General features: G+C 47.1%; 1 protein-coding gene across 1 annotated transcript; it reads left to right on the top strand.

The window, feature by feature from the left end:
* The first annotated feature begins 211 nt into the window (after positions 1-211).
* TIGIT (T cell immunoreceptor with Ig and ITIM domains) lies at positions 212-15,080 on the top strand. The gene is made up of 4 exons (XM_045785623.2): positions 212-362; positions 1,369-1,698; positions 3,790-3,896; positions 12,695-15,080. Exons 1-4 carry the CDS (start codon positions 299-301, stop codon positions 12,929-12,931), a joined length of 738 nt encoding a protein of 245 aa, XP_045641579.1. The 5' UTR covers positions 212-298; the 3' UTR covers positions 12,932-15,080.
* The last annotated feature ends 6,672 nt before the right edge of the window (positions 15,081-21,752 follow it).

Below are 21,752 nucleotides of genomic sequence, written 5' to 3'. Positions count from 1 at the left end.
CAGAACTTAAAAACAGTAGGTTGACTAATAGTAACCCAAAGACCAATGTGCCTCTAACCACATTTTTGTTTATTTTTTAGTGTGTTTCCTTCATGGTCTTTCTTGTGGCTCACCCTATGCAGTTTGTGTACTTGTTGAGAGCTTTTTTTCTGTCTCTGACATTGTTTTTGCTGAACTCAGTGTTTCCGAGACCCTCTCTCCTCACAGGCTCAGTTTTGGCCTGCCATCTGCAGTCCTCCAGTTTCAGTGGCAGAAGAGGCCTAGGCTGCTTCCTGTGGGCCCCCAGTTGGGCAGAAGCATGCGGTGGTATCTGCTCCTGATCTGGGTCCAGGGCCTGAGGCAGGCTCCACCCCCAGCCTCAGGTAAGGCCCAACAATCCAGCTTGGACCTGGAGGAAGTGGAGGAGGAAAGGGAGGCTGGGAGTGGAAGGGGGAGTGATGGAAGGAAACGCATGGTTTTCAGAGTCGTGTGTCTCCTCGTGTGAGAAAAGCCAGCCTGTGGGAAGGAGGTCCAGTTCTGTTTTGGGTGGCAGATGAAGTCCTTGGGGTTGGGGTGCCTGACTGGACAACCCAAGAAAGGAAACAGAGGGAAAGAAAGGGACAAGGAGGAGGGATGATCAGTTTGTTTGTAGAAGTTCACTCGTACTCCATCGTTCTGGTTTCTGTCCCTGAGGAAACTTCTAGAAAGGCGTTGTCTGTTTTCTGTGGATCAAAAATGTCTTCTTCACAGATTCTAGAGATACTACCATTATAGACTGGATTTATGTTAGATATGTTTCCTTCTGTATTAAAAATCATGGACAAGTGCTTCTGAGGTGGCACAAATGCTGAGAAATTATAGTATAATTTAATTATGTTGTTTTTTTGAACCATTTGAGGGTTGAGCTGTGCCCAGGGTGCTGGGGGTGGTCAGCGCTGAGGAGGGTGGTTTTGTCTGGGAGAAACAGTTTCTCTCCAACCCTCCTTTCCTTTGGATTTTGTGGCTTTCCTGAAGGTTTTTCCAGGCACCCCCAAATGGCAGTCAACCAAACAGTCAGGTTTCATTTCAAAGGCTACTGTGCCCAGCACAGAACTGGCTGCTGGAAGATAAAGTGCAACAGAAGTGGTGACTGACAGGGCTTATGCTGCAGGTAGGGAGACAAAATAAGCCCATGGAAATAATCGATGAGCTAGATTGCAGCAGAATATCCTGAGTGGGGCAGGGCCCTGCTGTGCCGCAGTCACAGTCTATGCGGGGAGTGACAGGATGGCAGGAGGGTCTGTCATTCCTGAAGCCAATCCTAGCCTCAAAGCCCTTCGGGACTTCTGTGGGAAGTTTCACGGACAGCTGTTGACCCAGGACTCAGTCACGCTCTCTCCCCTTCCCTAGGAGCTGCATCAGGCAGAATAGTAACAACGGGGAACGTTTCTGCAGAGGAAGGTGGCTCTGTCACCTTGCAATGTCACCTCTCCTCCACCACTGCCAAAGTGACTCAGGTCAACTGGCAGCAGCAGGACCAGCTTCTGGCCGTTCGCCATGCTAACTTGGGGTGGCACATCTACCCAGCCTTCAGGGAGCGAGTGGCCCCCGGCCCCGACCTGGGCCTCACCCTGCAGTCGCTGACCAGGAATGACACTGGGGAGTACTTCTGCACCTATCACACCTACCCTGATGGGATTTACAGGGGGACGCTCTTTCTGGAGGTCCTGCAAAGCTCAGGTATGCCCTCTGGAGCAGGGTGGCTGAGGGACTTCATCCTCCAGAACAGGAAACGGGTTCCTGCCGAACGCTCTGCACGAGCAGGGCCCCTCGCCCTCGGCTCACATTCGAGTCACCAGGGAGCTCTAACGATACTGATGCTGGTGCCCCATCGCAGACCAACTTCATCAGAATCTCCAGGGGCAAAGTTGGGAGGTGGTGGGTTCTAAAAGCCTGGTGATTCAAATGTGCAGCCAGAATTGAGAACCGCTGTTTTGGGTGAGAAGTGCATCTTACGTGGGTTCGTTGGGAAGAAGTCATTAAGGTCATTTGGGGAAGGTTCTCATTTATTAGTTTAGTATCAATCATGCAAATTAGAATTAGCGTCTAAGTTTTATAAAGGATTAAAACACAGTGTGTGCTAAGTGTCAATATACAGTAATTTACATTTGTATGGTACTTCACAGTTTCCAGAATGCTCTCACATTCATTATCTGCCTGAACACTTAAAGCAGTTCTCTGGAAAGTGAGAAAGGATTATTGCATCTAAGAGACAGTATAGCCGAGAGCTCACGAGCTCAAGCTCTGACACCAGCCAGCCTGGGTCCAAATCCTGGTGCTGCTGTTGACTTCAGACAAGATGACTTAGCTTCTCTGTGTATCAGTTTTCTCATCTGAGAAATGAAAATTGATGTCACCTTGTGAGGCGCTACCATAGGATTGAATTCCTGACTATAAGAAAATGCCCTTAAACGGCCTGGGCCGAGGTGAGCCCCAAGCAAGCATCCGCTGTGAACGCCAGCCACTCCCATACCTAATGAGGCAGGGGCTGAGCTCTGCAGCCGCTCTGGGCATGAGATGCTCTGGTTTCACTACCCTACACCCTCCGAACTTCTATCTGCTGCCATCAGTTGTGCTGGAGATGAAGTTTTATGACTGAGCAAAATATGTGTAGAAGGAGAAGATAAAAGGCTATTTGAGTTTCTTTTCAAATGCTTCTTTTTGGCTGGCTCTGACATAGGTCAGTGCCGCATGCGGGTAAGAGCCCATATCTGGTTCTACAGACAGCCCACCGCAGCCCTTCTGCCCCTCGAAGCTGTGTTCTCCATGACCACCTTGCTCCCCATCTGCCCTCTTCCCCCACCTGCGACCAAAGCAAGAGGCTGAGTCTGCAGGGCAGGAGGAACTTGTTCTGGACTGCTCGGGCTCCCTCCCCCTCGTACCCTATGCTACTGGGAGCACTGCCTTGCCCGAGTGACTGCACTCTTTAGACACCTTTCCCACCGTGTAAAGCCTTAGAGGGAAGAGGGCCCAGCCTCTGCTATCCCCTTCTTTCAGGACTTCCCTGGACAGCTGGGGTCCACCTGAGCTCCTGGAAAGGAGGCGGGGATGGGACGCGGCAGCCTGGAAACCCTTCTGCCCGGGGCACAGCTCACATCTGGGCCCTTGTCCTGTTTCTCTCACACTCTCCTTGGAGGAGCTATCCCACTTCTCTTCATAACTCCCTTTCTGCTTCTCCTCCTTACATTTTACATCTTGAAAGAAGTTCATTTGTTCATGCTTTAGTTCATACCACAAATATTATGAAGCACCTGCTATGCGCCAGGTGCTGAGAAAAAAAGGATAAAGCTGGAATAATGTGATAGGCTTACGGGGAAAGGTTATATGCTTTTTGCCCCCTTTTTTGTACTTTATTTAATATTAACTTTATTTTAATTTTTAATTAAACATTTTTTCTAGTATGATTATAAACATGAAATTTAATAAAAGAAAATGTTCACTTTCTGTTTTTTTTTTTCCCTGGGTGTCATTGTTTCATTTCATGATGATTATAGAAAGCGATTTTGTCGACTAGAGGAAGAGAGTGTTAACCAGGGTCTGCTCTGGGGTCAAATGTGTGAGGTGCACACCGCTCAAGAGCTCAGCCGTTGATTCCACAGCAGGCCAGGCAGATGCTCTGCTGTCCGGAGGGCTGGGCTTCATGACCCCAGAACTCAGAGGAAGGCCTGGGCAGCCCCCACCTCTGTGCCCTGACACGGAGGCTTCGCGGTGTAATGGTTGCCGTTTGCTTCTGGCTTTCACCCCCTCGTCTTCATTTTGTCACCCCTCCAGTGGCTGAACGCAGTGCTGTGTTCCAGATCCCACTGCTGGGAGCCATGGCCACAGTGCTGGCAGTCATCTGCGCAGCAGTCATCATGGTGGTCACATTGACCAGAAAGGTAATGACTCTGGCTGCACATCTCAGTCATGGGCACCCCCCACCCCCACGTCGTCCTTTCATGTCCCCGTCCTGTCCAGAGAAAGACCAAGATGTGGTCTCCCTTCCTGTGTTTCGTGCTTTTTTATGGTCCTTGCTCTGCCTTTTTGTCAAGTTGTTTATGCTCTTCTGTCCCCTTCCTGGTGTGGGAACCCCACCCAGAAAGGCTGGACCTGTATGCTTCCCATCTTGCTGTCACCTACAGTTCCTAGCTCCTGCCTGTCCCCGAAGCCACTCCCTGGAGAGACTGATTTATCTGTTGTGAGTCTGACGCGTCCGGGGCATCTCCTCTGCGCTAGGGAGCTGTGTACGTTAGCCTATTGAATTTTAACCACCTTTCCGTAGGATGAGAAATAAACGCTCCCCAAATTTAGGAGTTAAAGGGACACGGCAAGATCAGTAGGCTGTAAGTCCTCTGTTACTCTAGCTTAAGAGGTCGCGGGCTGAACACGCGCCGGATGGGGAAGTGGAGGACGTGGTTTCTAGTGTCAGCACTGAGTGATCGCAGGGAAGGTGGCGCATCTCCGCGGCCTCCATTTCCTCATATGGCAAGCGCGGATGACTGCGATTCGGCCGGCTCTCCATCACACAGTTGTGCTGAGCAGGTGGCCGTTGCCTGTGAACGCTTTGTAAGCAGTGACGAAAAATATTAATGTGCTTGTGTTGTAGACTGGTAGCTACTGATTAGTGAAAGAATTTCCACCACTTGTTTTGTCTGCCCTTTTGGACTTTTTAAGACATCCCAGGTCACCTTAATTCCACTCACCAAACATTTTGGGGAAGGCAAGATTGGGATTGCCAACATTATTTTCCACCTCATCCTAGACCCCCCTCCCTAGTTCCTGATTCACTTTCCCCCCAACTCTGGTTCCACTCAGTTAACAGCCCAGCTCTTCATCCCCGACTTTTCCTTGTCTGGACAGCGCACTTCCTGCTGTTATTACTGATGTAAGTGGGTTTATAGCCACTGTCTTATTTTCTTCGTATTTGTTTTGCCTGTTTTTTCCCCTATTCTTTCTTGCTGTCTTTTGAATTAAGTACTTATTATTATTAAAAAGATCTATTTGGTAGCGACATTTTTTGCTCTTCTTTTAGTGGTCACACTGGAGATGACAAAATATACCCCTGACTTCTTAAAGTCTAGTACAAATTAGTGCTTTTATCATTTCTTGGATTATGCAAGAATCTTAGGACACGGTGACTCTTTTTACTTTCTTTCCCAACTTATTGCTATTATCCTCATGTATTTTAATTTTAAATTTCTTTTAAACCCTGAAAGAAATTACTCTTGAGAGCCAGTACTCACTTAGGTTTACCCTTTCTGTCGCTCTTCCCTTCTTCCTGCATCTCCTTTCTTGTAACCAGGACCACTTTCCTTCTGTCTGAAGAATATTATTTAGTATTTCCTTTTGTGCAGGTGATGCATTATCCTGGTTTTTGTTTGTCTGAAAATATCTTTATTTTTCCTTAACTTAAAAGGGATGTATCTGTTCTGTGCTGTCTACACTTCTGTGTTGGCAAGTGTTTTCTTTCAGCACACGGAGAACATTTTTCCATCGTCTCTGGTTTCTTATATTTCTGTTGAGAAATTATGTGAATCTTATTTTTGCTCCTTTGCAGATAGGGCTTTTTTTCATGGTTCTTTTAAAATTTTCTTTCTCTTTGATTTTCAGCAACTGTACAGTGATATAATTAGGTACAGCAGGGAACGCAGTGCTCTCAAGGTGGGTAGGTTAAGGGCAGTTTAAAACAGACATTTACAAAGGACTGGGCAGCACATAAGGAAACCATTAGGGGAAGTGGAGCAGCGTGTTGGTGTCACCCCTAGTCTTCAGGGGAAAGGAGAGGATGATTATTAGAACCCGGAGAGAGAGAGGTTTGTGGAGGGGACCACCTTGAGAAGTACTGTAATCTTTGAGGGAAGGCTGCAGCCAGTCCAAGGCCACCCTTGGCAGAGAGAATGCCACGGGAGTATAGACCCTCACCTCCCTCTTCTTGCCTCCATTCCCCTACTGTTGCTGCACATTGGCCGAACCCAAACTCAAGCCCGAGGGCGAGGGAGCTCACTGATGCAGGATCTATGGTTCAGTCTCCTTTGGAAACAATCGGGAGAGAAGCAACCAGAAGGCTGGGTGGAGAGTGGAGTTGAGGGGTGAATGGAGATGGTATCCACCCTAGTGCTGCTCACAGACCCGGAAACTGGGCAAGAGACCTTGACATTCCAGGGGGTGCTGGCCTCAGCCTTCTCTCATGTATTCGTGATCTCTTGATTACGTGTACAAGTAACGCCCCTGCTGGCTGTCCATCTCTATTTCTCTTAGGAACACAGCTTTATTAGCCATCTTAATATCCCTGTGGGTCAGGCCTCCCTGGCTGCCATTGCAGTAATTACATCCCCTTTGTTTCTTGAGTTCTGCCATCTGCCCCTGTATTATTTTGGGGTCTCTCATCCGTGTTGCTACCAGGGATCCAGTTCTATAAAAGCATTCCGCCCCAGCACACAGAGGAGAGATAACCACCAAGGCTCCTAATGATGCTGATGCTCTCTTCGCTAGCACATTCCTTTCTACCTTTGTAAAAGAGTGTCCCCTGGATCTTCCCTAGAACCGTAATCAGCTATTGGGTTTTCAAAATTATGTAGTACAGGGATTGGCCACGTTTCTCTGTAAAGGGCCAGGTAGTAAATCTTTGAGGCTTCGTGGGCTATGCGGTCTCTGTTGCAACAATTCAACTCTGCCACTGTAGCATGAAAGCCCCACAGACAATATGCAAATGGATGAGTATGGCTGTGTTCCAACAAACTTTTATTTATAAACACTGAAATTTGAATTTCATATAATTTTCATGTGTCATGAAATATTATTCTTCTTTTGAATTTGTTTTCAACCACTTAAAAATATAAAAATCATTTTTAGCTCCCGGGCAGTACAAAAATCTGTGGTGGGCCAGATTTGAGCCATGGGCCTTAGTTTGCCAGTCCCTGATTTAGTAGGTTATATTGGGGAAAACTCTGCTTTTTTCCTCTACTCTTAACACTGCACAGAACACTTCTAAACACCAGATGGGTGGGTTTATTCCCACACTGACCAATTCTTCTACACCATCTGGGTGTCCTACAATCAATGCAATTCTGACACTATCTACTTGGAATTAACATCAGAACCCACAAATTAAGGGCTCAGTCCTACAAGATTGCCCTCCCTGCAGACACCAGCTGCAAGTCCCAGATTGTCACCTGTACTTCTGACTGACCAGCTCTAAACTGAAGTTCCTCCAACCCCCTCCTTGGATTTGTTGAGTTGCTGACAGCTCACAGAGCTCAGAGGAACACTTACTTATATTTCCTAGTTTATTATATAATAAAGATGATGATAAAGGATACAGATGAACAGCCAGACGAAGGAGATACACAGGATGAGGTCAAGAAGGGTCTCAAGCACAGGAGCTTCTGTCCCTGAAGAGTTGGGGTGTGTATCCTCCTGGCATGTGGAGGTTTTCAGCAAACTGGAGGCTCTTAGAACCCCATACGTGGGGGATGTTTGTGGAGATTTCATTGTGTAAGCATGATTGATTATTAACTCATTTTCTAGCCCCTCTCCTCTCTCTGGAGAATGGGAGTGGGGTGAGGCTGAAAGTTCCAAGTTTCTAATCACGGCTTGGTCTTTCTGGTCACCAACCTCCATCCAGGAGCCCGCCCAACGTTGCCTCATTGGAACAAAAGACACTTCTGTCACCAGAAAATTCCAAGAGATTTAGAAGCCTTGTGTAAGACATTCCTAGTATTCAGGAAATTATAAGGGTTTAAGGAGCATTGTGTCAGGAACCAGGGTTAAAGACTAAACACTAGTAGAAACTGAGGGTAGAGACCAATATATATATATATATATATGTCCCTTATGATTTCACATACATGCATTATAGCATCCCCACTTCTCTGAGCATTTTGTTTTTTTCTTGCATAATTTGCCAAAGCAGTGTTAGCATCTCTCTCGACAGCAGAGTATCAGCCTTCTTTTCTGGGGTCCTTGTGAGAGTGTTACGTCTTAAGTCATGGATGGGTCCCAATATTGACACGTTACCCCTCGTCCAGTCTCTACTTGCCCAGCCCAGCCCATCACTCTGAGGATTCACTCCCAGACACGTCCTCCCGTTGTTGCCACATCCTTTAGGCACAGCCTCTCTCCTCCCTCAGCATTCCCGGCACTCCCTCAGCTAGTGCAGGCTGTGCTCTTGCCCTAAATACAGGGCTGATGGCTACAGGGGAGGTGGAGACAGGTCCTAACAGGGCCCTAACCTCCATCAAGGGAAAGTGGGCCATTTTTGCCTCTCCACATGTTACAAGAGAAGCAGGCGGCTCCCCAGTGCATCTACCCAGGGAGCCTCCTCCCAGGTCATAGAGGCCCCTCCTTTTCTAGACACAGGAGACTTGCCCAAGCTTGGAATCCTGCCTGTTTGGAAGTTCTGTCTCTCTTACGGTTAGGTCCTGTGCCTGGTCTTCCGTGCTGGAGATGGGTGTTTCTTGAAATGCTGCCAAGTGCTGCTTGCTTCCAGGTGCTGATAGATCTGAGCCTGTCGTGTTCTCTCCTCAGTGCGTCGGGGGGAATGGAGTAAAAGCTACTCGATCCCACGGTTCTTTTTTTTTTTTTTTAAGATTTTATTTATTTATTCGACAGAGATAGAGACAGCCAGCGAGAGAGGGAACACAAGCAGGAGGAGTGGGAGAGGAAGAAGCAGGCTCATAGCAGAGGAGCCTGATGTGGGGCTCGATCCCATAACGCCAGGATCACGCCCTGAGCCGAAGGCAGACGCTTAACAGCTGTGCCATCCAGGCGCCCCCAATCCCACAGTTCTAATAATCACTCTTTTCCCGTACTTCTCAAACATCAGAGACATGGCACCAGCTCGGAGTCCCCTTCCATCTGTGTCCCATCCCATCTCACGACCAGTGGGGGGCTTCATATTCCCAACCAGCTGGGGAGGGGTTCCCCTCCACAATCCCATCCCGTTTCTGTTTCTAGGGCCCCTTCCAGGAGCAACTGATTTCTGGAGATCAGGTCCTCAGGAATAGAGCCTGACATGTGAATTCTGGTGAGAGTGATTTATTGGGATGGATTATCAGGGAAGTGTAGTGAGGAGAGCAGGATAGGGCTGAGGGAAGAAAGCTCATCTTGACGTGGTCTCAGCTGGAGACTTGGCTGCAGTAAGAATTGTATGCAGACTTGGTTGTACCTTGAGGTAGGGAGCTGGGTTTTTGAACGCTCAACTCAGTCTTCACCGACCGGCTGCTCACCAGAGAGGGCCCAAGAGCAATTCTCCAGAGAAGGGGCAGCTGTGAGCCACCCGCAACCCATAATCCCAGCATCTGGGGAATGGGAGCACTGGGCAGGTAGGGAGGATCTGAGCGGGGTACCAACAGCATTCCCTACAGACCTGGAGAGCCTGTTGACCGCATTATTTAGGAGCACGGACTTGGCAATCAGACAGACCTAGCTTTGGCTCTACCATTTGAGTTACTATGGTGGTATCTGTAAAGCGGAAATAATTATGATGCTGCATTCCATAGGCTTGTGGGAAAACTCGAGTCAAATAATTCATGTAAGGCACTTGGCATTTTTCCAGGCATATAGTAATAAGTATTGGTTATGAAGTTCTTGTAATTATTATGAATTTTATTTACCGTAACACTTCATAATACGTGGTACTCAAAAATGTTGATACTGCATGGTTGATTACAACTAAGTGAATGGATATTGTTTGCTAAGCAGCTATTGGAAAAGTTCCCCTAGGGGGCCTTCTGTGAGGGAGAGGAGAGATGGGTGTGTCCAGCTCCGTAACAGTGACCACCAACTGTCCGTCCTCCTCCCATTCTCCCGGGGGCAATGTTTGTCCTCCTAGGACCCAGCTGCAACCTCTGTAGCTCCCCTTGGTCCTTCAGGACAACATCAGCCCCGGCTTGTGTCCTATCCTGACAATCACAGAGTCCCCTATGCGGGATGAAATGAAAACTGAACAGCTGAGAGACGCAGCTCAGGCATGTTTACATTTCCCAGAAGACCTTGGAAGCCAAAATGGTTTTAAGATTGCAGGGCAAGGGTGGCCTGTTGAAGAGTGGGAACGAGAACACATCAGCACCAAAGGTCACAGTCTGTTCTTTGAGAAGGAATTGGGTATCTGTTTTTCTTAAATGGACTGGGTTACATCGAGGGATGTAGCACTCTTTTAAGTCCAGCATCCGCATGATCCCTGATGACCACGCTTTTTCTGCATACCGATGGGAAGGGGGCAGCCATTGCTATTGCAAAGGAATGAGCGAAACAGTGGGTGGGGAGAGGCACCTGACTCCTGTGTGTGTGCTTTCGAGGCCACGCCTCTCCGTGGGCCCAGCGCCCCAGGGCCTGCAGGGTGGCGCCGGCCCTAAGTTTGGTATTTGCTCATGACGTACATCCATGCAGCCCCCAGCCCTTGGTCTATACTCTGGCACCGCTGAGCTTGACGCTAGCCAGGCCTGATGCTGATCCTACCCCGGAAGCCACGGCCGCGGGAGTGGTGGGAAGAATGAGATTTGGGCTGTGTTTGTTGTGATTTTCCAAGCCTGCGTGTGGCTTTTTGGGATTCTGTCATCCAGACCTACGGTGGGGGTGAGTGGCATGTTGAGAGCGGTCTCCAGTAAGACCGAGAGGGGTCACCTTTGCATTGGGTGTCATTAGGCATTTCTTCTGCCGTCCTGCCTGTGCCTACTGGTCTTTGAGTTCCTCGGCTTAGCACAACCTGCACCCGCGATGCTCTCCTATGGGGGTAATGGCTGACTTCATACACTCCATGTTCCCAAACAGATTTTGCTGTCTGTCCTATTTTCCCATAAGAGCAATGGTAGTTATCTGACCATGAGTCTCTATTCGGGTTTGGAAAATTCTGTTCTTTGAGGTATGGGGCTGAGGAAGAATGTGTGTACATACATATTTCAGTCCTAAGACATATATTGAATGTCTGCTATGGGCTGTGAGGTTGTAAAGAGGAACACAGCAGCGATCCTACCCTCAGGGAGCTCAGTCTGGGGCCTGAAGAGGTGAGAGGGGTAACAATAAGTTCTGGACAGCATTGAATGTTACACCAGAGAATGTCCAGGAACATATTCTTGCATCCAAGGAGAACGTCACTCCCCCAGAAGGGTCAGAGAAGGCTTCTTGGACAATGTGCTATGGGTCTGAGTCTGGAGAAAGAGTAGACAACTTTTTGGGGAACTACAAGGAGTGGACAGTGGGAGTAGCACATACAGAAGAGGGGAGGTGGGAAATGGTGCATGGCATTTGAGAAGCTGTACGATGAGAGGCAGCCCAGCTGAAGAGAAAGAGCATGGCCTGGCCTCAAGTCAGAACCAGGTCCAGGGAAAGTGGTTTCACCTGTTGGCACCTATTAGCTCATTCAAAAGTAGAAACTTCAATAAGGTTGTTGCTGAGATTACATAAAGGAGCTAGCCCATGCATGCTCAAGCCGCTTCTCCATAAATCGTGTCTCTCTGGCACCCAGGCCCTGTACCAGAAGTTGGGGTGTTGGGTGGGGAAGTACTGCAGGAGATGCCGCTGGAAAGGTGCGTGTGCCCAAATCACAAAATGCGTTTTGGGGGGCATCACACACAGTCTCCTGCGGGGAACGGAGCGAAATTATGGGCTGACTTGTGGGGTTTTACGAACCCCTTGACATCCACCTGTGGCTCCTATAGGAGAGGAAGCACCCTTCGGTAGACAAGGGGAGCCATCGCAGGGCTTGAGGCAGAAGCACGGCATGATCCAACTTCCCGTTCTGAACTGTCGCCATGCTGGTGGCCATGTGGAAGTCAGAGGAGAAGAAAGAGGGCATCCAGAGGCAGGCAGGTGTAGAAGCATGGGGGGAGATGAGACATGGGGGTAGGAACAGAGAGGAAGGGAGCGATTTTAGAGCGAGTAAAATTGGACTATTTGAGGAGTAAAATAGGATGGGATTTTATGGCTGATCGGAATTGAACATTGGGCTTCCGGTTTCTGGCCAGCTGGTGCCACGGACCAGGACAGAGAATGCAGGGACAGGAGCAGTTTGTGGGGGAGGGAACACGATGCTCTCATTTGAGACATGGTGAGTCTGGGCTTGCTGTGATGGCCTAGGTCTGGAGCTCGGGGCAGAGGTTTGGGGGCTTAGTTTGGGCAGAGATCTGGGAATCTTCGGAGGGCAGAGGGTGCTTGCAAGAGGGACATATGGATGAAGTGACTCAGAGAGAGTGTTGAGTGTGAGGAAACAGAGGGCAGAGCTCTGGGGAGCCCCTTTATTTGGGGAGCTCCTGTGGGGGCCCAGCTGAAGGGGAAGGTGTGGGTTCACAGGAAGAGGAGAACCGAGAGAGTGATGCCATGGAGGCCAGGGAAGGAGAACATTGCAAAAAGGCAGGAGTCAATGGTGTCAGATGCAGTAAAGAGAGCAAGAGAGCTGAGGCGAAAGCTGCTTCCCTGGGCTTAGTGAGTCGTGAATAGTAAAGGGTGCAGGGCTCACTGCTCGTGCAGCGAGTGTAGGCTCACCGGAGTGGTTAGTCCCGGAATCTAGTCGTGATGAGGTTGAGCAAATAAGGGTTAGGAGATTGGTGTGGGTAAGAACACAACCTTGTGTGTGTGTGTGTGTGTGTGTGTGTGTGTGTAAGAAAGGAAGAGAGAGATCATTGTAACCATATGTTAATGTTGGGGAATAACTTCTGAATAACATCCCCACATCCTCACTTAGTCGTTTGTTTGTTTTTAGAAGAAATCTCGCAGAGCCCATTGCGCAGACAGCGGCGTCAGGACAGTGGCGCGTGAGCAGGAGGAGTGGAACCCCCGCACTCTGTCATCCGCCGGCAGCGGCAGCCACGCAGAGACGGCGCCCGTGGGCTTCTACGCAGAGCAGAGAGGGGATGACTACGCCGAGCCACATGACTACTTCAACGTCCTGAGTTACAGGAGCCTTGGAAGCTTCGGCTTCCTGGCCGAGACTAGTTAGCGGCCAGAGGCCTCGCCTGGCAGACGCGGTCCTGTCTCTGCCGTTACAGGCGGATGTGGAAGGGTCTGCGGCCTCGTCCCTGCTGTGCATGCGAGTCTATGTTCAGCTGAGTGAATGAATGTCATCCTCTTCTCGTCATTTCCTCTGCCCCTTCCCTTCCCTTGCATTGTGGCAGACCCGGAGCGAGCAGCTTGTATCTTGATTATGAATGCAAAGTTAAAAAAATGATTTGGTTTTGAATGTAGCGGTTGGAGCAGACCCGGGGGTCCTGAGAAATGCCTTCCCCTAGTAGCGCTGGGCGGGGCTTTGGTGGGCGGGGCACTGGCAGAGTTTTGCGGATGATGATGATGAAGATGATGACGACGGCGATGATGGTATGACTCACCTCATTTCTCATGGTCATTTTCATCAACATTCACACATTCAAGGCATTTTATGAACAAGGCATGGTACCGGCTTCCACGACTCGAGCATGACTCAACCGTGCTTTCGGGTCTCAGCCCTTTTAGACCTTACAGTTAAGTGGGATAATGACATTTCCATTAGAGGGAGTAAGAAGACAGGGATACGAGACCCAGGCCTTTGGGAAGAGACGCTGGTGCAGGCCCAGGTGGTCAGGATAGGCTTTGGGGCGAGGTGGCCTGGGAGGACGGAGGGAACAGTGAGCCTAGTGTGGTGAGAGCAGGAATTTTGTCTAGGGAGGGCCGAGAGACTGAACAGAACTGCTGAAATTCCCACACGGAAGATCCCGGCACCGAGGGAGCCAGCAGGCCTTCGGATTTATTCCTCGGGCACAGAGTTCGAGCGTCCTTCTGTTGGGTGTGCTCCGAGTCCGGGGATGGCCAGCTGCAGGGGACCCGAGGCCTTCCAGACGCCCGCCGGGGCCGTGCGCGGGAGTGTGGGGCCCGCTGTGGGAGCTGCCTCCTAGCCCCCGGCCAGGACCCACCTGTTCTCTGTCAACCCACCATTAAGCCCGTGAGAAAAGAATCTGTGTCCCACCAAAAGGAAAACCTTGGATTTTAAAAATAGGGACTCTTCCTGGAGGGGGAGAAAGAGGGTGATAGAGAGTTTAAAGATGGACGCCCTCTCCCTGGCTGTTCAGAACCCTTAAGGTCACCCCCTGAGCTCTTCGCGCTGGGGTTTGGGTGGCATCTAAGCGCTGGTCTCTGTTTAACTGGCATTCAGGCCTTTATTCTACCACTCCCTCTCCTACAGGAGTGGGAAGGGAGGCTGGGCTCCCAGGGGACAGGAGTTCTTTCCTGGGCAGAGGACTTGAGTGAGAATGTGAAGCAAGGCTGTCGTTTGCCAATGGCTGGAATCAAGCACTGCTCGGCTCCCTAAGAAGGAGGCAGGCTGAGCAAGAAGACATTTCAATTCCTACGCCCTGGATTGTGATTTTTTTTTTTTCTCACTTCTCTACCAAATGGGTACGTGGTCAGGAGCAATGAGCTGCAATCTGTCCCGAGCGCTAAGTCCTTTGGAAGACAGGTAGATGCGTGTAAAATGCTCTTCTGTGCCACAGCGGTTCACCGCACTCTTGCAGAACTCGTGCCAAGCGCTTGGGGGTAGAACACAATTCATGGATTGGAGATGAACTAAAATGTTCAAAAATGGGAGTGGCAGTTTGATTGGGAGGAGAAGTCCACTGGGTCAAGGCTAGACTGAGAGTTACAGTGTTATTTAATGCGATAATAGTAACAGGGAAGCGTCTACAAATACCATTTGGATGGTGATAAAAGTACAAAAGGACCCACAGATGTGGTAAATGGGTCAGGTACTAAAATGAGATTGAATTAGACAGAAAATAAATTTTAAAGTGGAATTCACCGAACTGGATTTTCCATGGACAACCAGAGAAGACAGGCCCCTAAAAGCCAGGTTCCTGGACACGTGTCCCGTCCAGCCATTCTGCACGTGGAACGGTCTAGTGTGCGAGATGTGGTTAGTCTGCATTGAGATGCACTGTGCTAGACGCGTAACATAGGGCCAGATTTTGAAGGCTGATTGTGAGTAATATGAAAGTAAACTATCAAGTTAGTAATTTAAAAATATCGATATGTTGAGATGATAGTATTTGGGATATATTGGGTTCAACAAAAATGTTATTAAAATTAATTTCACCTGCTTCTTTTTACTTTCTTAATGCGGCTACTGGAAAATCTAAAATTGCATACGTGGCTCCCGTTATATTCTTCTTGGACCATGCAGCACTAGACCCTAAACCCAAGCCAAGCTGGCATCAGGGAAGGGCATCTCTCTGACTGGTAGTCTCTCTCTTTTTCTCTGATTCAAAGTAGGGTTTGAGGAGGCTTTTCCCTCTTACCACGTCTTTTGAAAAACACATAGAAAAGGATTACAGGGTAGAAGATGGTGGGAGATTGGTAAGTGCACACAGGGGGCGATCCTAAGCTCTCTTGGATCCCTTTGGGATTTCATGATAGGAGAAGGGGGTGAATGAATGAAGGCATGAATGAGAATTTGGGGGGAATAAATATACTGACCCCCACCCTTTATTACCCCACATTCTAAGCCCGAGCCTATACAGTCTGATCTATACTCCAGAGAATTACCCTGAACAAATATGAGAAATTTTGAGTCATGGAGCTTTGAGCTAGATGATCTTCGTGAGGAGACAGGATTTTCCCATGCGATTTTATTTCACAACTCGTTCCTTCTCACCTGTGAGCCCATGGAGACGCATCGTCACACACTCAGGTTCATACAGATTCCGTCAGAGCTGAGCTGGACGGGCAGGGTGGCTACGTGTGCTGCATACATGGGGCGGCATTCTGGTGGGCACGCCGCACCCACAAAGAGGAGGGACTCCGCAGCATGGCTGTGGGGGGTGAATTTTATTCCATCTTCTGGTTCTTCCCAGGCCTGCTTCATGGCTGTAACTAGCAAACTTCCACATCCCCTCCAAGGTACACCTGCCAAGAGGCCCAGAGGAGTCTTATGTGTGCAAGAGCCTGAGCTTTCAGGAAATCAGAATTAGGTGTTTTGATGTTTGATGGAATTTCTTTTGCAGAAGGTAGAGTCTAGGACAATAGTATCCAATAGAAGTTTCTGTGATGATAGAAATATTTTGTATCTGTGCCATTAAATACGGCAGCTGCTAGCCACGTGTGGCTATTGAGCACTTAAAATGTGGCTAATGTGACTAAGGAATGGAATTTTAGATTTCATTTCATTTTAATTAACTTAAATGTAAATAATGACATGGCTGGTGTATTAGACATCACAATTCTAGTAATTCCCTTGCATATGGAGAAAACACAGAAGAGGTATGTTTACAAGCCACTGGATGGGTCTACGGATGCTGTGCACTTGGAAGGGCTACCATCAGAAATAAACATGGAGATTCCGTTCTATTTTCCTATGTCCTTTTTTTTTTCCCGTGTTCTTCCTTTAATCAAAACAGAGCATGAGGCCAAAAGCACACTGCGCATTTATTTCAGACTCCTCCCAAAAGCTATCTGAGGTAGCTAAGGGATCCAGTTCATGGAAACAAGATCATGGTTGTCAAAAGGTTTGCAAGTCGTAGGTGTTATGCAAGACCATTTGCCCTGGACTATAGTCATTCTGACTTCATGTGAAGCATACTTCCTCTGGTGCTAAAAGTCTAATTGATTTTGCAGAGATCCAAAGAGAAGTTGCTAGGATGTGTTGTGGACGGAGAGGATACTTGGTTAAGTGCTAAGTGCTGCTATTTAGCTTTACGGCATCGGATAAGCCACTTAACCTCGTGATCCTCATTATTAATGTTTCCTCATTTGTAAAATGGTGATAATAATATCTACTACTTAAGGTTCTTGGGAAGATGAAGAAAATGTGGTGGAGTCTTTGTAAGCTATAAAATACAGAATTAATGTTCTCATTATTGCGGCTGGCGCTGCTGCTGATGCCACAGAGGTCCCCGAGGGGGCATCAGACCTTGTTGGGAGCAACCTGGGTATCTGGAATTGCCAAACTCTCAAAACCTGGGGTGCAAGGAATGCTAAAGTTGCAGATATATCGTTGGGGTCTGCAAGTTCTCTGTATTTTAAAATTTTGTGTTTTGAGATAAACTTTTAAGCACACATATCCAGGATATTGATGACTTTTTAAAACAGGGTATTGTCCTTGCCTTCAGTCTCCATATTTGTGTTTACAATTGAGTTGATTTCAAGACATGGAAGTTTAACTAGCAGGTGATTTCTTTGGAATAGTGGAAGGTGGACTAGCAGAAGATTTTGCGATAGTTGAAGTAGTAGGAAAGTGCTAGGACAGCAGAGGTGTCTTCACTTTGCACCCTATGGGGATGCCATCCTCAGAAGGACAAGGGCCAAAGCGGTCCACCTTACTTTGTGAGCAGCAAAGCATCATCTGAATATGGAATTGTTATTTTAAATTATTAAAATAAATAACTCATCAAGATGCTGTTCGAGTTCACAAAAATCAAATATGGGCAAACTGTGCATCGTGAAATGTTTGTTTTTTTATTTTCTACTTCCTAGAGTATCAGGAGAACTTGGGAGTTCAGTGACTGAGTTGCAACAAGTCAATATTTAAATTCAAGGGGTCACCTTTCAGCCCAGAGTTCTCCTTAAGATTCTCCCCATCCCAAGTCCTTGCCTAGGCATTGGTGCTCCTCACACCCTGGTGGGAATGTCCATCCACACTCTCCTCCTCCCACCCAAGGCCTGCAAGTCCTTGGGAGTCCCCAAACTCAACTGCTTATTCCTTGGACCTTTCTCTGACGTACCCTGCCCATATAGCTCTCGGTTTATGAACTGCCATGGCACCAATGGTCTGAGTGGAACAACCTTGCTCTTGATCTTATAGGAATCTTTATTCTGAATTGTTAGATTTCAAGGCTTACCAGGGTTAAAGTAATTTTCTTCATTCCCCTCACAAACTGCACAATGTTGAGTGAAATATAGGTGCTTACTGAAGACTTGGTGAATTTACTTCAGTCGGGTTGACTGCCCTAGGGACAAAGAAGATGTATGTTCTCTCCTATACGCCAGTAATTCCTGTGAAGATCATGAGATTAGAGAGGTCCTATGGGTGGGGATGCATATGAGAAAGGTACTATGGAGCAGATAGGAGCCTCTTGGGGGTCCCCAAAGTCATCAAATGGGGACGTATTTTGAGCCATGAGCTTTCCTTGGATACAAGAGTAGAAGGGCGTGGTGTCACACAGTTATTTCCACAGGAGGCAAATAGATACTAATTTGCACATGGGAAGGAAAAAAAAAGTGAGTCAATCTAGACAGCAGTAAATGAACCACATGATCACATGTGAGTTTTGGACAGGAGGAGGAAAATGCCCAAATTTGCGATTCTGGGATTCTTATGTCTTATACCAAGAGGACTGATGTGTTGAGAATTTCTCTGGCCTTTTCGGTACAATCCTCAATTTGGATAATCTCCACCTCGACCTGGATCACAGGGTATGAGAGAATGTGAAGGACCACCTGAAACAGAAACCCTGCCACAATATAAAGAAGACGCAATAGGAAACCCAGGGAAGAGTTTTTTTTTTTTTTAATTATTCCTTCATATTCAAACTTCACAAACAGTGTGAACTTGTACAATACCTCGGAAAGTGAAACTTACAAAAAAAGTGCTGGTAACATTTAAAAAAAAAACAACAAAAACCCCAAAAAACAAACATCATTCTTAGCAACATCAATTACTCTTCCACACAAAACAGAAACCTTGTAAAATTTATTTTCGTATTTTTAAGGCGTAATACTTCCGTATAAAGTATATGCAAGAGATAAAACTTCACAGTATTCCAAAATGTCACAATAATAATAATAATATAATAGTATAATGAAGCGCTACAGTTAATTTTTCTTTTTTTGAATGTTTTTTTTCCTGTTTAAATAACAAATACAAGTCACAGGTAAATATACGTGAGAAAAATACGAGGCTAATATTAAATGGCAGGTAAGGATACTGTCACTGTAAGAAAAAACTGGCAGGATGTGTGTATTTAGTCTATATTTTAAAGCACTTGATAGAAAAGGCGTATGCAAGGTTTTTCAAAACAATTTTTTGTTTGTTTGATAACTGACAACAATTTAAGAGTATAATGAGGAAAAAAAAAGGAACAAACTCCCTCTCAAAACTATTGACCTGCTCGTCCCAAACCACGTATATACTGATGGATGGATGGATGTGTGTGTTTGTGTATACATGGGTTTATAGGGTACACAGATTGATAAAAGCAGTGTTCCATGCCCACCTGCAAAGATTGGAGGGTATAGTCTCTGCAGTCATCGAGCCCCAGCTCCTGTAGGGAAATTATTCTTTCAACTTAAAGCTTGCTCTTTCCTTGCCTTTCCCTCTTTCCAAACTCTTCCCCAGTTCCCAGGTCTTCAGTCTGAAAAGACAATCTGGTTAGAAAAGTTGCCCTCCGTTCAAAGTTCATTGGGAAATAGATACTGCATGAACAGTACACCCACAGACGTTGAAGAGACCACGTGGACGAATGAGGAGGTGCGTGTGCGTACAGTAGCGATTGCAAAAAAGGGACCATATTCCTTTCCATACTAAGATACAATGTGATAAGAAACATTTCTGTGCAGGGAATAGGGTTTCTTTGAATCTTATCACAACACTGTGGCGGGAAAATCAGGAAATGGGTTCACCTTTCGGCAGTCACCACAGTAAACTTCATTGAGGACGCACATGCCCAGACATCTGGTCTGCGCACATGTGTGTGTTAACGGCTAGCCATTCAGCCAACAGGTAACAGAAAGACAGCAGATAGCAAAACACGTCAATAAGGTGCTCAAAGAAAAAAGTGGCACCCACTCCTCGAATGGATGGCCACATTAAGGTGCTTCAAAAAAGTTTTTTGTTTTTTTCAGTTTTTATTTCAAACATTAAGAGAGTACTGATTTGCACATGGTAGTTCTGAGCCAGGCCAAGGGTTTTGAGATTTCTGACATCTTCCATTGAAAAGGGCTTTCACTGTAGTTTTATTCAGTTTGTTGTGGGTCACTTGAGTCTAAAGAATTTTTTTGAATGGCCAAAAACTGAAATCAAATCAACATGACTAAAAGAAATAACAGATGAAATGGTATAGAACATTACTGCATTCCCATTGGATCGAGATGGTTGCGCCCATTTTTCCTCTTTTGCTAACACTGTTCCTTTTTTTTCTTTGTTACAATCCATTCCTTGTGAACATACAGAAGTAACCAAAATCACTGCAAGTGGCTGTTTTTATTTTTTGTGATCTGTTGCAAGAGTCCAACCTTGTTTCCTCTGCTGCTGTTTGTGTAGCATCTGTAATGAGCATCTGGATTTGTTATGTGCATGTGTGTATATATGCACATATACACACCTATACATGTATAATATATACACTATATATATGTGGATATATATAGGAAGTGTGTATACATTTATACATAATATAGTGTATATTGTTTCAACTGGAGATAAACTGAACTGGGTTCAGACACTAGCACATGTTTATCTTTCCCCTGCTCCCTCTGTACATTTTAAACAGTCTGGAGCTTTTATTTATTTTTTAAAGTGCATTTTCAATGCAGAATGACTGTAATCCACTGATTCCTTGGAAAACATTTTTGATGAGAAAAATCTGACAGTTCTCAGCCCCGAGCAAGAGAAACCTGGGTTTGGTCGTGCCGGGGGCTGACGTGGCAGTGCCAGGCTTGTGCCTGAGTGATTACTGGGCATTCTGGACTCCGGGCACCTAGCAGCAGCAGCAGCAGCACCTTTGCGAGAAGGCGGAGATCAAAGAGGAAGAAGGAAGGAAAGCTCAGATGAGGAAGGGTGGGTTTGCGGTGTGTTTGCAGGTCGGAATTGTTCACTTTGTGTGGGTTTGTGCAGTTCCTGCTTGGCTTCGGCTAAGAGATGCCATCTAGTCCCTTCCCAGCCAACTGACACCAACCTCCCAACGCCCCCCGCGCCCACACACTCGAGCATCGCTCTGCTCGAGGGTCCCCACTCCCCAGGCTGACTTCTGTGTCCGTTCCCTGTGGGTATGTGAGTGCCAGCATCAAGTAGGAATAAGGCACCAGAGAAATCAAAATGTTACAAAAAGATGCAAAACCCCGTTTCAAAGAGCCTCTCCCATTGCTCCATTAAAATATTGCATGTGATACCATTCACTTGTGTGTACTTAAAGTGTGTCAAATGCAGTCTCTGGAAGGAACTCGAGGCCCTTCAGCACCAGAGATCTATAGGAATGCACCCTTTATCGAAACACACCCACTCCCCCACCCCCAGGCCCACCCCATGCCACACGCAAAAGCACCAGATCCGGAGAACAAGGCTGCTTGCCATTGCTCACCTCATTTGTGGTAAAAATGAAAGAAGTGTATGAAAGAGAATTGTCAGGAATTGCTCTAAAGTCAAATGGGTTCAGGCTGTCACATATCTGGTTAGGTAATGCTCTAAATGGCCAAAGAGCATCCTGAAGGGGCTGACGTGTCTGTGTTCATATTTAGGGGGAATGTGTTAAATGAAAATTACTTCGCAAGCGATGCCCAAGTCCCACTAACACTTCAACCTCCCCTATTTTTTTTAAGCACTGTAAAAAGGAAGAGGTTCATCTAACTATAAAAGGAAAAAATGAAGGCACATGATTTTATTCGGTCCCACAATCCTTAAGAAAAATGGTATTTTGCAAGTGTGTGTGTGTGCGCGCACGTGTGCACACACGCATGAAATGGGAGTCCAAGGGCCATTGGGGCAGTAGTCCAAGGGAAGTTGGAAAAGGAGAATGAGAGAGAATTTTGAGACAGAGAGAAGAAAGGAGAAAGGAGGAAATGGAGGCCTCTCTTCAGCTTTCTGT

This window comes from Ursus americanus, chromosome 4, assembly GCF_024610735.1.
Source record: "Ursus americanus isolate L20-20 chromosome 4, mUrsAme1.1.p, whole genome shotgun sequence".
Lineage (NCBI taxonomy): Eukaryota > Metazoa > Chordata > Mammalia > Carnivora > Ursidae > Ursus > Ursus americanus.
The sequence above is the reverse complement of the archived record's forward strand: the minus strand, read 5'-3'. Positions and strand labels throughout refer to the sequence as shown.

Coding starts and splice junctions, on each gene's coding strand:
- TIGIT (XM_045785623.2), top strand. CDS start 299: ATGCGGTGGTATCTGCTCCTGATCTGGGTCCAGGGCCTGAGGCAGGCT. Junction 363..1,368: donor GGCTCCACCCCCAGCCTCAG/GTAAGGCCCAAC, acceptor CCCCTTCCCTAG/GAGCTGCATCAGGCAGAATA. Junction 3,897..12,694: donor TGGTCACATTGACCAGAAAG/GTAATGACTCTG, acceptor GTTTGTTTTTAG/AAGAAATCTCGCAGAGCCCA.